We start from the raw sequence: 18,050 nt of genomic DNA, 5'->3' as shown, positions 1-18,050 counted from the left end.
CCGAAAATATATTGCTTACTGTGACATATATACGGTGTCGAATATCAAATAATACAAGTATTTTAAATTATAGATTAATTATTTAATGAACGATTAATACATCATGAGCTTATTATCATTATTCGAACCTGCGATTTGACTATTTTATTACGCGTTCTCAAGCCGAATCATATTTAAATTATCAAAAAATCGAATAACGATAAAATATCGGATAAAATATAATTAAAAATCAAATATTTTTAAAGAAATAATTATTGTTTATAAAGAGAGAAAAAGAAAAAGAGAGAGAAAGATAGCGATAAAACAATAATTTATAATTTTGATTCTAATCATTTTGATTCTTGATTAAAACGTCACGCAAAATACGCGCTTCGAATTTATCCATTATGATATAATTACGTATATTATATTATTCAAAATTTAAAGTGTATGAAAGATAATTAATTATTTATGATATCAAATTATTTCCCGATACTTGTCGCGATCGCGTTGAGTAGAGAAATTTTGTGGAGTGTTTCGCGTTCCTTACTGTTCGAGTGTCACCGTGAGAATAATAAAGTCGTAAAACACTAGCGCGCTAATATTTACATCGTCAAGGCCGTATACTATGTTATGTTTTGATTATTATCGAAATATTTTCCATACTATGACGTATATACAAACGAAATTATTTAATTATAAAATATACATTAATTAAATTATTATTATTTTATTTTACTTTTCTTTTATTAGGATTAAATTATACATGTATTTTAAATTATAAATCAATTATTAAATTATCAATTAATATATCACGGAGTTTATTATATACTGGCAATATTGTTACCTCTTTTTCGCGATGCTGATTGGTTATCTCAACGATGCACTGAGCATTACTTTATATCAATAAAAGCTTGTCATAACTGAGCGACACATTTGATAGTCTAAATATTAAGTGGGTGTGTAATTTTTATTTAATTTATTTTGAAAAAGTGGAAACTAGAATTAATATGTAATTATATACACATACACATAAAATAAATGGCGCGTTTATAGTATTCTAGTATTAATAAAATATAAACGCGCACTACGCGTGATATACATCGAAGTTTTGTCTATTTTTTTTTTTAACATTTAAAATTTTTTTCTTTGAAAGTCTGCGCAAAATGCACAAGTACTTTCTTCTACAATTATGAGACGAATTTTATTAATGATTTTTTTGATCACGATTCTTTACATTACATAAAATTTATTAAACTTTATAATTGTATATCTATTATTAATAATAAATATCGCGTAATTAATGATTGCTAAAAAGCCTTGTTTAATCTAAAAATTTCTAGTAACTTTTTTATTATACACATATTTTGGGCATTTTTGTGGAATTTCGTGTAATATATTATTTTGTATTAAAATTAAAAATAAATTTTGTAAAAGGCGAAAGATTTATGCGTAATTTGAAGGGAAACCAGAATAAATTATATTTAATAAATTATATTTTGTATATTAAATTTATTTCGAATATTAATTTAACGCGCAGCGAATTTTTTTTCCAGTCACACTAAATCCCATAAAACCACCGTTCTTTAATGATATCTCATCGGTGACGTAGCTAATAAAATTTACAATTAAAGCAATTAATGAGAAATATATGTCTGATTCATAATTTACTTTTGAATGTAGTCCAGGCACTAATTGTAAGTGGTGATTTTACCAACGATGAGAAAATGATCGTAATGCATAATCTAGTCTTTAAAATAGATGTAGATGGCGGTATTATATCTAGTAAATCGAAAGCCATAAGGACAGCCTAACCAATATTTGCACAAATGAAAACATTGGCGCGCGTATTTTCTGCATCTATTATTCACTGTTCCTTTTTTTGAAATAAATAAACAAACTGGAAGTTTTAAATTGAAAACTTTGAATTGAAGATTAGATAAAGTTTGGCTGATGGACGAAATTATTGTTATATTTCATTTCTTTTTATTAAAATAATGAAAAAACAAGCATGAAAACATGTACGGAGCATAAAAACATTTTCGTGTTCACAAGGTTGATATAAGTGTGAAGGTCCCTTGTGTGTAAAAACGACATATTTTTTTTTTTTTTTTTAAATACGCAATTGCGCAGGATGAATTTCGCAATAGAACGTCTGCACAATGCAGATAAAATGCTCTTTGTTTTCGATATACCCAATCAAACTGTAAGTAAAATATTAATACAATATTTTTACAAAAAAAAAAACTGCTGTGTTACACACATAGAGAAGTGAAATTTTCATTGAAGCAATCATAAAATTTTAAATTTTATCTAAATTTTTTGCTTTCATATTTCTTATTTGAGAAAACATTAACTTTATTATATGATGCAAAATTAATCTTAAGCATTATTAATTTATTTAAGTTCTCTCTATTATATATATATATACATATATAAAACTTTTTTTGCTTATAAATTCTTTTAATCTTTATGTTTGAATTTTTTCAGTATACTTGTGGTAGAAACAAGGATAATATGATTATTTGCGTCAGTGTACTTGTATCCCGTAAACATTGCCTTTTTCTTCGTAATGATACTGATTTGTATGTCACAGATTTAAAAGTATGTATAATATAGTGATTTTGATATTGTCAATTTTTGAACAATATTAAAATACTTTTCGATTTTTATCAGAGTTCGAATGGTGTTTATATTAATGGCAAGAAACAAAAATCTCATCAGATGGTCAAACTAAGAGAGAATGACATTATTGGACTTGGGTGCTTAGATGCTGATCCAGATAATAATACATTTTATACCTTCAAAGTTTGCATCATTGAGGTAGAATGTTTTAAAATTAATATTTAATACTTGTACTAAAAACAGTTCTGCGTTATTAAAATTTTATTATTGTTTTTTTTAGTCATCCTTTCTTGACAAAAATGTAGAAATTAGAACTTTATCCAGCACAGTTTTAAATAATAGTATACTACCAGCAATATCTATCTCTCCTGCAGAACGTATTTTAGGAAAAAAACATGGATATAATTTCGATTGTGATGTGCCAAATAAAAAATCCAAAAACACAGATAGAAATAAACATAATTTTGAAGTTATTCTATCAAAAGGTAATTTCTTATTTTTTCCAGTAGTGGACAACCAAAAAAATATTCTCTTCATAATATAAATTCTGTAGTCAATTCTTAAATTAAATAGATTAATGAAATTTTTGTTGCAGAAAAAAATAATTCGAATTTTTTTTGTCATGACCAAATTTTAGCAAGTAGTAGTACTGTAAATATGTCAGTAGAAACTGAATTTCAAATTGTGGCTATGAAAACAGAAGATGACATTGAAATAATTCACACAGCTCTCGCACAAGAAGTAAAGAATCGAGATATTAAAGATCATAAATCTGCTAATTATTTAGATAATAATAAATCGAATTTTAATGATGAAATGGATATAATTATTGATGAGAATAATAAAGATAAAAGTGATAGAGATGGTAGTGATAAAAATACAAATGAAACAGATGTTGAGAAAGAAAAATCAAATAGTACTGATAAAACAAATGATGCATTAAATCTCCTGAAGAATTCAAACTTTGTACATTCCAATGACCAAATCATTATAGTGGACGATGAGCAAATAACAGAAGATGATGAAGAAGCATCTATAGTATCTGTTAACATGATTTGTGACACATCATCGATAAAATTGAAAAAAATAAAACATGAACCAAAAACACAATTTTCAGAGATTGATGTTATTAATTTAAGTGATGACGAAGAAGGAGTATTTCCATGTTCCCAATTATTTGATATCAAATGTGAAGATAATACAGAGAATGGAAGCAAACAAGATATCAACAATGATGATAAAAACTTTGAGAAAATTGACAATGTGGATGATGATGTCATTTTTTTGACGGACAGTGAAGATGAGGATAATCCATGGTTGGAACGATTATCTAGGAGTCAACTATTTAACGAGGATAAAAAGCTTGATTTTAATAATGCAGTTGTAAAAGATGAAATCGATTTGGGAATTTGGAAAGATGATAGCTTTAATATAAATACAAATTCAGACGATAAGTCTAAGAAATTAGAAAATGTTAATAATTATGATAGTAATAGCAATGATAACTTAATAGATAATAATAGTAATAATAATTTACTGATGATAAAAATGAAAGCGATAGATAATGTCGATCCTTCTAACGAGTCTAGTCCAAAAAATATTGATAATGCAGATAAACGAAAAACTGATGCAGAGATAAATACAGAATTAGATAAACAATCATTACATATGGAGAATACAAAACAAAAGTTAGTTGCAAGAAAGTCAGTCACAACGTTAAAACGATTAATTCCAGTAATAGAACCACTAAATTTACCTGTAAGGAGTCGAATCAATAATAATAAAGATAAAGCACAAAAAATTACAGAAAAATCACCTTCAAAGTTAAGAAAAGAAAAGAAAATGTCGAAATTAAAAGAAAAAATTAATGATAGCTTTTATATTAAAAAACATAAGCATCGTAAAAAAACATCTAAATCAATGGGTGATTGCCATTTATCAAGTGAAACAAAAGCTATTTCTAAAGATGAAAAAAAAACGATAATTGAAAAAAGAAAAATGAAATTAAAAGAAATTGCTGAAGAAAAAAAGAAACTGTCTGCCAATAGTGACATGAATATTAAACGCAGAACTGCTAAAGCAATAGCTAAAGTATCATTGAAAAATCGAGGCGATTTTCTCTGCAATGAGCAAGAGCCCACAACATCTAAATCATTTTCAAATAAGTCCATGAACTTATCAACATCGAATAATGTTCAATTTAAAGAACAATTAACAAACAACACTGATGTGCTGAAGAAATCTTCAACTTCTAACATAGAAACACAGAAATCATGTCAAAAAGATGACATTTCTAAAGATACAATAAATGCTATATCCACATCATTAAAACAATCTTTACAATTAGATAATATAAATATTATTCAAGCGCTTAAGAATACCAAACAGGACTCCAAAATGTTAGATAGTAGAGGAAAAAAAGGCATCTACAGCAAGGAGATAAAAAGAAGTAATGAGAATGTAAAGATATTCGAACGAGATAGATCAACTGAACATAATCCTGCTGTGATGCAAAAAGAAAATTTTTCATCGAACAATGTAATATCAAGCTTTAAATATAAAAAAAAAAAGACTGTGACTTTTCTGGAAAAATTAGAAATAAAAGAATACGAAATCGATCAATGTAATTCTTTAAAGAAATTAGTAGGAAAAGATGCACCTATACCTGTAAATAAATTAAGAACATCTATGGCCAATGCAGAGTGGAGTCCGAAATTGGAAGAATTTCTACTACGCATTTTACAGTGGAATCCAGTATGGCTCGAAGAGCAGCGATCATTAAAGACGCTACCGCCGATTGTATCGCAATGCGAACTTCAAACTATGAGATTAAGCTATGATTCCTGTAAACAGTATTATGAAATCATGATGCCTCTCTTATTACTTGAGATATGGTGTGCAATGACCAAAGAGTTTGAAGAGAAGAATAAACAACGAGATACAATGATATGTTCTGTAGTCGAGAATCCTACGTTTACTTCAATATCGACCAGTTTATTCTTGACAACTCTGAAACTTGAGACATTAGTTCAGAAAAAGGATTTCGAAAAAAGACATTATCCCATTTATGGGGATTTGGTGTGCTTCGAATATAGCAGCACAAATGTACAACATGGAAAACAAATTGTGAAGACATTCGCATATATTACCAACGTGCAACAAACGATTATCACGGATTTTACGCATTATAATCAGGATTTAAAAAAATATGTCAAAAATCCATATGCTTTAATAACATATACTTTGTTCATGCGACCTCTCCAGCACAATATCTTTGTAAATAGAGTGCAAAGAATCCGAACGATCATGTATCTACGAGCGAATATTAGAATGGTACAAGCACTGCAATATCTTCCTCAATCGCCTCTCTCGAAATCAATTTTGAATCCAAAAATTGAAGAATATCAATTGCCATTGATAGATCAGGATTTTACGCGTTCCTCACTGATCACGGAAGACGATTTGAATCCGAACCAGATGGAGGCTGTATTCAGAATAACAAAAACTGTGCTAAAAAAAGAGGCTAAAGTATGTCTTATTCAAGGACCGCCAGGAACTGGAAAGTCTAAAGTGATTGCGAACTTGGTGACCCAAATACTACATGATGAACAAACAAGCCGGAAATCTTTGAGGATCCTAGTTTGCGCACCGTCTAATGCCGCCGTCGATGAAATTGTATTAAGACTTTTAGACATCAGGTCTAAGTTAATAAAAAAGAACCGTTTCAATATGGTACGTATTGGTCGATTGGAATATATGCATTCAATGACTAAACCCATTTCCTTAACGGAATTAGCAAGACGGCACTTGTTGAAAATGTCGAAAGAAACAGATAAAGCCGAAGATATAGCGATATTAGAGGCACGGATTAATTCGTTTAAAGCCGAGCTCGCAAGTTGTCAAAACAAAGACCAAGAGAAGAAACAAGAAATAAATAGAAAATTAGTGAATATGTTGTCGAAATATGAAATACTGAAATGTGATAAACCGATTAACAAGTTCAATGCAAAAGATCATGCTAAATTTCAGCGTATGTCGGAAAACATAATTCTTGAAGGCGCCAATATAATCGCGTGTACGCTTGCGTCCTGTTACACCCGTCAAATGGAATCCAATTTTGGGGGCTACAAGGAAAGAATATCTGTCTGCATTGTTGATGAAGCAACACAAAGCTGCGAAGCGGAAACTCTGATACCATTGATGTTGGGAGTGAGAACGCTGGTTCTTGTTGGTGATCCAAATCAATTACCCGCGATTATCTTAAGTCAACAAGCGAAGAAACTGGGATTAGATCAATCGATATTTGCAAGGATACAGAACGTTTTCGCAACGCAGCAGAACAATCCTATAATAATGTTAAACATGCAGTATCGTATGGATTACGCCATCTCGTATTGGCCGAATAAATATTTCTATAATGGAAAATTGAAAAACATTATTGAAGATAGAATGCATTTCCCATTTCATTCTTATAGAGTGTTGCATCATAATTTCATGCAAAATAATGAAGACAAATTTTCCAATACCATCGAAGCAGAGTTTGTTGCAAACATAATTCTCGCTATGCTAATATTTGCAAATTGGAAGAATACGAGAAATGCTATTTCTCTCGGAGTTATCACACCATATAACAATCAAAGGACTCTTATATTGAATAAAATAAACGAAAAGTAAGTTGTGAAAGCAATGATCATTTTTTCCTTTTCTATATATTAATTTGCAAATTTATTATGAGATTGATATTTTTCAGGATATCTTATTTCAAGATATCAGAGGATCAGAAAAATAAAATTAACTTTGAAGTTAATACGGTTGACAGTTTTCAAGGTCAAGAACGAGATGTTATAATAATGTCTTGTGTGAGAAGTCATGGTATTGGATTTTTGTCAGACAAACAAAGACTCTGTGTAGCACTTACAAGAGCTAAACACAGTCTAATATTATGCGGAAATTTTAATGCTTCTTTTTTGGTAAATAAAGGATAATTTTCAATTTGAATTTCAGAAATTTTCTGTTTTTCTTTTTTTTACAATTTAAATTGAATAAATTTTTATTTTGCAGGAGGATGAAATGTGGAATGCATTATTATCTGATGCAAAAAGTCGCGGGATTTTATGTCGTGTCAATGCTAATGCAACACCTGCTACCATCAAAGAATTCATTGTTAAATAGGGAAATTACATTTAGCTTTTTATACTTAAAATATTATATAAGTCATATTTTCTATGTTTTGTACACATCTTGTGAATATTTAGCTCTTAATCTGTATATTTAATATAATTTTTAAATAAAAATGTATTATAAATATTCTAAGAGAATATTAATTTGTAATACTTTTAATATTTTTATCTTCTTTAGATATTCTCATATATATAAATTTTTTGAACAAGTAGGAAACTGGGCGATAAATACCAAGGCTGATATCGATTCATGAATTTCTTATTGTTAAATTTATTAATTAATGTGCAATTGTATAATTATATATATATATATATATATATATATATATATATATTAATATATATATTTTCTTTTAATATACAGTTTTTGGCCAATTGATACTACTCTGCCATTGTGCTCTGCGTCTGCGCTTGCGCTCTTACATCAAATATGTATGGTGGAATATAGAATAAGAGGGACTGATGCAGTTCGGAATTGTTCAAAATAAATCTAACATTATTTATCGATTACATCTATAAGTGATATTCTTTAATTGCTTCATTATTATGGTTTTATTTCGAAGTATAATGGTGGACGAATACAAGAACAAATATATGTGGTTCCAGCAACTGTATGCATTCCACCAAACACCTTTCGGGAAATGCCTCATCGCTATAACTGACACTACTGATGAAGATGTAACTTATTTAGGATTCGTCGATGAGGACGAAGGTAAAGCTCTGGAAATTCTAAAGCAGAAATGGCCGATGACTAAAACATTAAAAGATACCGAAAATAAAACAAAGACTGTTATTGAAAAAATTTTTCATTCTGACACATCTCATCTGCATTCTGTTGGTGTCCTAATGAAAGGTACAGAGTTTCAAATTAAAGTGTGGAGATCTTTGATAAATATCCCTAAGGAAACAATCACTACATATGAAAAGATTGCGCAGATGATTGATAATCCCAAAGCTGCAATAGCAGTGGGAAATGCAATTTCTAAGAATTATATTGCGTACATTGTACCATGTCACCGTGTGAAAGGAAAGAATGGCAGCAATAAATATGCCTGGGGAGTTGAAAGAAAGGAAGCCATCCTGGAATATGAAAGCCAACATATATAGTGTAAAATATTAAAAATATATCTAATCATTTTTTATTCTCATATAAATATACAGAGTATCTGATATTGATTGTCTCATGTGCAAATAGAACAGGTGAAATCGAGGGGAAAAATCCTTTACCATATAGTGATATGATTTTTGTAATAATTATTGAGAAATTAATTAAAAAAGATCAAACAATTCATATGTGAGTATTTAAGAGGCAAGGATGCCTCATTGATATATAGTCGCTAGGAGACAAGAATCCAGTGTTATGTACATAACTATTGTCATTTGCAGAATAATTTTAATTAATTTTTTAATAATCATTACAAAAATCATAAAATGATAAAGGACTTTTCTTCTCTCTTTCACCTATTTATGCGCATGAAAGATGATATGGTCATTCTCAGATACTCTATAATACATATTTTTGTACTTATTTGTATTATTCTAAAGTTTTTTATTTTTATTTTGTAGTTACTTTTATATCCAAGTTATGTTTAACTATAATCAATTCGACAATATATATACATGAGTTCTTTTCATTCTCTTTGTTATCAAATATGAAAAAAGAATGAGAATATAATACATTTTTATTTCATAATTAATGTTAATGGTTTTTAAAAACTTCATCTTATATCCAATTTATGTTTAGATAATGCTATCATATGAAAAGAAGGAATGGCAACAGTAAATATGCCTAGGAAGTAGAATGGAAAGAAGCTGTCTTGAAATATGATAACAAACACATAAGATGCATAAAATATTACAAATATTTAATTATTTTCTACTCATATATACATATATATAATACATTTTTGCATTTATTTGCATTCTAAAGCTTTTTATTTTATTTTGTAGTTACTCTTATATTCAATGTATGTTTAACTGCCAATAGTTTGCAAAATTCATATACACATGATTTTTTTTATTCTCTCTGCTATCAAGTATTTTAAAAAAGAATCTGAATAATAAATAACCAATTAAGAATACATCATGTAAGTTCCCTATTTTTGATCTTAGATATATAATATAAATTGCATATATATATTGGCGATAAAGATTTATTTTTCTTACATACAATGGATCATGTAAAAGTACAAAATTCTTTTCGTTAGTGTAATAAAATACAGTGAACACACATCCTCTAAAGATTCCTCTTTTGATATCAAATTTTTCTTAAAAATACCAATTATTGTCACATATATTTACATTTTGTTGTGTTAAGTCAGTTATATAGGGTTTGCTTTTTATAGTTGAATGGCCGCACTAGTTCAGAGTTTATCTTTTTCTCTCCACATTAGAAAAAGAAAGATAAGTTCTAAACTAGTGCAGCCAATTCAGCTATAAAGAACAGACCTATAATTCTGCTAAATACTTATACATAATTGTAAAAAAATGTAGAAATAAATAAAAACTAGTTTTTCATTATATGCAAATTACATACTTCAATAAAAATTGATATTTTCCCATCTGTACCTTAATAGTTTCTGATGTTACTTTGAATTTTATATTTTGCGGAAATAGCAATATGTATCTATTGCGATTTATCTTGAAATTTTATTTTAAATAATTTTTATTCTGTAACACATGTCTCACACATTTTATTATTGCTTACTTGTCTTATTTATACAACTGTACATCCTTCATTATTATTATAATTACTTCATTATAATTACAGAGTAAATTTTTTTTACTATTATTTATATTAAATACAAGTTACATACCCAAGAAACACATTTATAAAAACGTGAAATTGAATTGTCGGCGACATATAATTTATATTATTAGGTATAATTTTCTATATAACTTTATAATTAGGCAAAAGTAATAAATGTATATTTTTTGAAATGTGATACTATTGATATTATACACTAATAAATAATAAGTTTACACAGTATGTACATCTATCTCCATTTTTATATTAGTTTAACTGTGAAAGCAAGTTGGAACCATGAATAGCACAGATATAAATTTAGTGTCAACCTTTTATAAACGTGATTATAATAAATATTATATTTTTATGTAATATTAAATTTGTAATTTACATTTTTACATAAAAAATGTTCTTTCATCAAAAAATATGTTTTTTGATTAAAGAACTTTTTTAAAATCATTCTTTCATATAATAAGAAATTGGTTTTTCTTTTGCTTCTTATATTTTATGTATAGATTATCTTTCTTAGTATTAGATATTTAATTTCACATTTGGACATTTGTCTAAAAGAATATGAAATACATTTCAATTCTGAAATCGGTAATTATACAAAGCATGAGGCACACTTTCACTCATCTTCCTAACATACACAGAGTTTATAATTTTTTATTTCTTAATAGGATTCGATGATATGTGTTTTTCACAATGATACATTTCTCTTCTCATATTTAATATATATAATATATATTAAATCATATATCTCTATTAGAGATAAATGATTTTAGCAGATATATATATAATATATATATATATATATATATATATATATATATATATATATATATATCTGCTAGTCATTTACCTCTAATAGAGAAAAAAGGAAACTAGAAATTGAAACATATTAAAATAGTAGCTTTGTGTCAGTCTTTGAAACTGTATAATTCACATATTCTTTAATTAATTATTCGTTAAGCTATATTTATTTTATTTATGGCTTGTTTTCTTCTCTGCTCTACAAATTTTAAAAAATATCTTATTTCATTTACATTATTATAGAAAGGATATCACTTTCGAGAGTCTAAGTGATAAGAGACACCTGTGTGACTTGTTTTATATAATTAAAAAAAATTAATGTCAATTATTATAAAATTTTATCTTTAAATGCATTTTTTCAGAAAATAAAATTAATTTATTATTACATAATTATTTACAAAATTGTCAATTACTTTTTTATCGCATTAATATTTGTGATGTTTGTTTCATAAAAGAATCATTATTTATTTGTATGCAGGCAGCTGCTCTTTGGATTTTCGTGAACGAAAGTCTCGCGTAAAACTTCTTGCATCATACCAAGCAGTATATAAAAATATGACTGTCGAGACCTAATCTCCCCTCATATCTATCTATTAAAAAACTAGTTAAATAAATAGGAATAAACCACAGTAAAAAAGATCAATCACTTTATCGTCGACAAAGAGTTTATAATATAGTTTTAGCTCTATTATTTTTGCGTTTTCTTCAAAATTATTAAAAAATATTTGAATTTATGACATTTTTCTTCTTTGTAAGATTTTCTATGCAGCCTATTCGACAGAACGGGAAACGTTCTCATCCAATTCTATAATTCTATGAAAAAAAATTCCTTTCGCAAAATTCGGAGTGATATATACGCAATGAGAAAATAAAGAGTAAACATGATATAAAAATTTTCTATACTTTCTACAATATCGTTTCAAGTCGGTCTTTTTAATAAATAACCGGTCTTCTCACATCTCTCGATTACGCGTCAAACAAAAACAACAAAAATGTGCATCTGAATATCAATATTCATTATCTACCTCAAGTCCGAAAGACAATCATTATTTAAGCTTGTACGAGGAAACTGCTTCGAGGAACGCGAAGACAGTAATGATGAGGACCGCGAAATTCGTACACGTTCTCGATCTGCAAGAAGCTGACGAAGAGACTGTATTTCCTGGCACTCGAGTAGTTCCTGTCAATAAAAAAGATTAAATATTCACTCATTATTCGATTGTAATATTTAACTTTTTATCATAATAATCAAGATTAAATAAACTTTCAATTGATTACATTATTTAATTAATCTTAATCTCAATAGATTATAAATATACTTAGATAATATAGTTTTTCTTTACCTGATAATCTTGATCGCGGAGTTGTCGTAATCCTCATTATTGGAACATGAGGGATCGGTTTCAACGGGGTAGGTGCAGGACTCGGCGAGTTCCCATAACATTGTCCTTAAATAACATTATCATAACATAAGAATTTTCTATTTCTATCGTTGCTACGAGAATTATAAGGAAAAGTATGATTTCATTCATTCAGGATATTTTTTTATTATGACGGACTTTACATGAATATACACTAAATATTCAATTACAAATTAAAACTCATGAAATGAAAATATAATTGGAATACATCAATAAGTGTTATTTTATAAAAATATTTACCTTTCTTGTACAATCGCATACCCTCCTTTTTAGGATCTATATTTCGTATGCAATGATCGCCAGCTTCTTTGATATATATCTCTTCGTCGTTGACGATCAGTCCCACGAAGCATTCATTCGTATTAGTATCGTTTCTCATGGTATAAGTATACATCACGCCTTTCTCCTCCCACTGGCCCAAGCATAGATATGTTCGTTCTAAAAGCAATGTGCAAAAGTTACATATTCGGAAGTATTTTAGAAAAAAATTTTGTATAAATTTTCAAATCTGATTTTACTCAAAACAAGATTTATTTGTATCAAAATGTAATAATCCAGGGAATTAGAAAAATTATAAGAAAAAAAATATGATAACTGATCTTTGAAAAGAAATATAACTATTTCTATGAGATTATACAACTACAATATTTTTAGATTATACAGCAATATTTTTCTAACGCGTCTTTTTTTTTAACTTCAACATTTTATAATTGTATACATACCTTCGTACAGTTCTCCGGATTCGCAATCGCTCACTTTAAAATACATTATCTCGCGAGTGTTGCAGTTGCTGCTTAATTCCGCACACATTCCTGACAGATCCGTTATCATCCCCGTATATTGGCCCGTAATTGGACAAGGTGACTCCACCACTCGTTCGATGCCTTGTTAAAAACATCATATTTATAATATAAGTTTAATAATTGTGCATTTAAAAAATATTTAGTATTAAAATACAAATATTAAGAATGCAAAAGTTTTTACTAGAAGAATAACTTATGAAGATGTAATATTTTGTGTAGTATTTTAACTTACGTGCTTGAGTCATCCACACTAGTTTATCCAGATTGGGATCGTCGCACAAATTTTCGCGATAAACTGGACTAAAGAGCATCCCTGTGTGTGTTGAATGATATATTATTTTTGTTATATTATACGAGACAAATGGAAATCTGTCAAATATAGATTAATGAAAAATAGAAAAAGAAGATTTCTTTAAGAGTTGATATTGTATAGTTATTTATATAACCGAAGTTATATGTCTTTTATTATTATTTTAATACATCTTCTTATTATGGATTTTATATTATTTCAATTTTATTAAAATTTTATTACAACAGATATTTTCATTCTTGGATTCTCGAATATTCAAAGTTCTTGAAAAATCACAATTAACGATAATAAAATTTCTGTTTAATGAACAATTGTATGGAATGAAAGTCATTACCTATCGAAAATTCTAGTACGTTTTCACTGCGTTGTCTCATCATTAAGCATACAAAGGTAGCTTGCTCACTGAAATTAAAAATAAGTGTTTGTTTTATTTTAACTGTTATTATCAATAAAATAAAAGTGATGATATTTTAGAATGTAAAGATGTTACAGAATATCTATAAAAACAAATTTATTGCAGAGAAAGAGAGTTTCAGATTTCTTTTTTTTTTCCTGTAAAATGCACATGTAAATAGTAGTCAGATAGACTCACCACTGATCTTTCGAATATACAATATATCGACCAGTTTCCTCGTTCGACTCCACTGTAATGAAGGTATAACTATTGTAGCCATTGAGATCGGTGAAAGTCATAGTTCCATTAACTATGAGAGACTCCTCCCATACACCTTGCGCCCACTTTGGGAATCTGATATTTTATTAGAAGAACATATCGATTTTATTATAATTATTTTATTATAATTATGTTAATATAGATTGTAAAATATATGATTTTATCCAATGTGATCCAATGTGTCGTGATTTTATTCCAAAACAAATCTAACGATATTAAAATAATTATTGAATAATACTCACGTGGCAACATGAGTCTTCACATAATCTGGCACCTTCTTTTGATTTGGACTTTTGCTTAAAATCAAAGTTTCATATCCGCTAGTTGAATTATTTAAATCTTCCGTGCAGCTCGAGTCACTACTAAACGCCATATAAGTCTTTCCTTTCTTGTTATCAACGTGGAATAGCTAAAAATTACATTTTATTTATCGAAAATTTTTATACAAAACATATATATATATATACATACACACATAGTAAACCTTAAAATTTATAATACATGATATAGATTTTTTCAGGTCATTAATTATTACTATTAAATTATTGACAATAAATATTTTATATTTATCATTTTGCAATATAATAGAATCAGTACTTCTTCAAATATTTTTTTTATGAATAAACTAAAATGCCGTCTTATGAAATGAGAGGATTAATTATCGTGTAACGTACCCCGCATCTATATTGAGGCCTGCCATCATCGGTATTTTTGTTCCAGAGAGCCAGATAATTAGAACCGTTCGGTCCAGGCCAACTGCCCAAACAATTGTATGTGAGATCTGCTAGAACGAGATTATAATAATATATTTCAAATTCGCAATTTTTCTGTTACTGCTTCGATTATGATAATCAATCAATTGGCAACAATATGATATACTGTATTTAACACATAACAACACATTTTATTTTATTGATAATAATATGAACGGGATCATATTTGTTAGTTGAATTTAATTTATAAAATCTCAAGTGTACTATTAGTTTTTTACTGGTCAAATTAAAGTCTCATATAAACAAATATATAATAATATATTATATTTATTATAAATATATTTAAAATGATACGTATATATTTTTTTATTTCTGTCATATCTATATTAAAAACCGCGAAGAAGTTTAATAAAGAAGACTTACTGTGCATTTCGAAATTACATCGTTTGAAGTTCAAATGTAAGATCGAGCCATCCGGACAGTTATTGAATTCGGAAGAGAATGTGTTGCATTCGTATGATATCGCAGAATTATTGTTGAGGCTGTATTTGAAGTGATATAAGCCAGCAATAGGGCAATATTCATTTCGGATCGCCACACCGCCGATTTCTTTCGTGCCTGAAGAAAAAGAAAAAAAAATAACTTATTAATTGACTTTAATTATTTCCTGCATATTATATGTATTCCAAATTTATAAATTTGTGTATATATCTTGTTAAAAACACAGTAGTATACAGTAAAATTTTAGTATTTAATAAAATCTTTTGAAATTTATTAATTAGAATTAGAGAATATAACTTAAGTTTCCAAAAAATTTTGATAAAATACAATCATTAATATTTTTAGAATTACACTAGATTTTTGAGAATCCCAACCCATATGTGATTTCTCCATTGTGAGTTTTATTAAAGTACATTTGGACGTGATTATATAAGGTAGCCGGGATTTTTATGAATCCTGAAAGGATGAAATCCGCAGGTATCCTTTATTCACAAAAATCTCTACGAATAGCTCTCCCGCGGTTTTCATCGGTGCTACAATAAGATTCCATCTATAAGCAGGAAGTAACGGAAATTCCACACCACGTTTTCATCTAAAAGCTTCGACATTTTTCGCTTGTTGTCAAATCACTATCATTTTTTTTCTTCGCGACTGTAATGCAAAAAGAGAAAAAAAGGGGAAGAACCGGCGATGCTGTTAGAGTTATTGAAAATGCACAGATATATCATATGTACAAATGATTATTATTTAAATGATATATAATATGTCTCAAAAAGTGTTTTAATATTGCAATATTCAAACACGCACCTTATTCAAATTTTTACTAGCAAAATATTTGTGTAAATGCAAGTAATCTTTCTTTTGAAAATATATTAATAACCTTTTTTATCCTTTAGATGTAAATAATTTTATTTTAAAATTATTTTCTTCCAAGAATTTTGAAAGAATGATTTTAGAGAAAGATTATGTGACCCTAGGTGGCTAAAATCATAACTCCCATACATATATATATATATATATATATATATATATATATATATATATATATAAACAAACATTTTCAGCCATACCTTTTTTTCTTTTTTAATTCTATTTTTTCACTATGCAGTTTATCGAAAAAGTAAAATATTCAGAAATTTATTTTATAAAATGTTATTTCTTTCTGACGCAATTGATTGCAATTGAAGGCTTCTATGATTCAATTCTCCTTATATAATCTTAAGATAGGTTTTTACGTATAAGACATTGCATAGGATAAATAAAGAATAGAGCTATAAATAATCTATTCTCAAATTAAAGAAAAGAAAATATATATGTAAAACTAATTAATAATCGAGTTATATTATTGTTGGTATCTTTTATAATTTTACAAATAAACAAAATTTAAAATAACATGTTATGTCAAAATAATAAGTTATACAATTGCTATCAGTGAATTTTTGATTCCGCGTTCAGTATATTTATATAGAAATTAAAATATATCGTTTACAATGGATACAAGTATTCGTATATAAAATATAAATATAAATTCGTCGGCTGGATAAATGAAATATACGTATTGTAATTAAAAAAGGGGGAATATTAGAAAACATATATTATTATATATCATAATTTTGCGAGACGATGCGAAAAGGATGACAGAACACGACGGCAGAATCGTCTTTATCAAGGTAGGAATGTGTAAACATTTCTTCCTTCCAGACAACAGACAACACGGTATAATTTAGCGAAACGAAGAAAACGCGCAACATACTCTTTCTTTATTGGCGACCGACCATCGGCGCGTGTAGTGTCCCTCGCTTATTTCACTGCAGGTCGATTAGGACGAGGACCTTTTTGGGCCACTCCCACGCTTCCGACGACCCGAATACCTGGTTGCTGTATGGATCACGGTCCAGGAAAAAAAAAGGGAAACAGGAATAGAACACGACAAAGAATGGATGGGAACGTAGGAGGTCGTTTCGACGAAATCTCGACGTTTTTTTCTTCCAACATTCTTCTATACTCCAGATTTAATGTTTGTCGAAAAGAAGATATCACAACCGAAAATCAATTATCATTTTTCTTTTTCCTTCATTAATTTTTAAATTATACTCCCCGCATTTTTAAAAGCACACCATTTAAAAATTACTATTATAAAAATGGAGATAAAATAAGCAATATTTAATAATAAAAAATTATTATTATTATCATTATCTTTTCTTTTATTTTGAGTGAATAAATTTCGATCATTTTTTAATTTTTTTCAGTCTGAAAGAGAACGGTATGTTTTCGCGAGCAGATTTG

At 27.9% G+C, this 18,050-nt stretch overlaps 3 protein-coding genes across 5 annotated transcripts in view; 2 read left to right on the top strand and 1 right to left on the bottom strand.

Moving 5' to 3' along the window:
• The first annotated feature begins 1,788 nt into the window (after positions 1-1,788).
• Positions 1,789-8,058, top strand: LOC126856241 (uncharacterized). Its single transcript, XM_050604583.1, has 7 exons — positions 1,789-2,185; positions 2,470-2,583; positions 2,656-2,802; positions 2,885-3,089; positions 3,200-7,274; positions 7,355-7,574; positions 7,666-8,058. Exons 1-7 carry the CDS (start codon positions 2,114-2,116, stop codon positions 7,774-7,776), a joined length of 4,944 nt encoding a protein of 1,647 aa, XP_050460540.1. The 5' UTR covers positions 1,789-2,113; the 3' UTR covers positions 7,777-8,058.
• A 141-nt stretch (positions 8,059-8,199) lies between these two features.
• On the top strand, positions 8,200-10,909 carry LOC126856317 (methylated-DNA--protein-cysteine methyltransferase). The gene is made up of 2 exons (XM_050604729.1): positions 8,200-8,892; positions 9,529-10,909. The coding sequence occupies exon 1, from the start codon at positions 8,331-8,333 to the stop codon at positions 8,889-8,891; it is 561 nt and encodes a 186-aa protein (XP_050460686.1). The 5' UTR covers positions 8,200-8,330; the 3' UTR covers position 8,892; positions 9,529-10,909.
• Positions 10,910-11,358: 449 nt separating this feature from the next.
• LOC126856262 (uncharacterized) overlaps positions 11,359-18,050 on the bottom strand; it is a 60,161-nt gene continuing 53,469 nt past the window's right edge. For 2 of the 3 annotated variants that reach the window (XM_050604638.1, XM_050604637.1), the window contains exons 6-15: positions 15,687-15,881; positions 15,225-15,334; positions 14,793-14,959; positions 14,470-14,625; positions 14,212-14,279; positions 13,800-13,880; positions 13,487-13,648; positions 13,005-13,202; positions 12,687-12,791; positions 11,359-12,523 (exon numbers count right to left, since the gene is read on the bottom strand). In XM_050604638.1, coding sequence (XP_050460595.1) covers positions 12,390-12,523; positions 12,687-12,791; positions 13,005-13,202; positions 13,487-13,648; positions 13,800-13,880; positions 14,212-14,279; positions 14,470-14,625; positions 14,793-14,959; positions 15,225-15,334; positions 15,687-15,881 — 1,376 coding nt within the window. In that variant the 3' untranslated portion in view covers positions 11,359-12,389. The remainder of the gene's footprint in view (positions 12,524-12,686; positions 12,792-13,004; positions 13,203-13,486; positions 13,649-13,799; positions 13,881-14,211; positions 14,280-14,469; positions 14,626-14,792; positions 14,960-15,224; positions 15,335-15,686; positions 15,882-18,050) is intronic. The other variant, XM_050604639.1, reaches the window with a different exon arrangement.

This window comes from Cataglyphis hispanica, chromosome 18 (assembly GCF_021464435.1).
Source record: "Cataglyphis hispanica isolate Lineage 1 chromosome 18, ULB_Chis1_1.0, whole genome shotgun sequence".
NCBI lineage: Eukaryota > Metazoa > Arthropoda > Insecta > Hymenoptera > Formicidae > Cataglyphis > Cataglyphis hispanica.
Note: the sequence above shows the minus strand (reverse complement) of the source record. Positions and strands in the feature narration are given on the sequence as shown.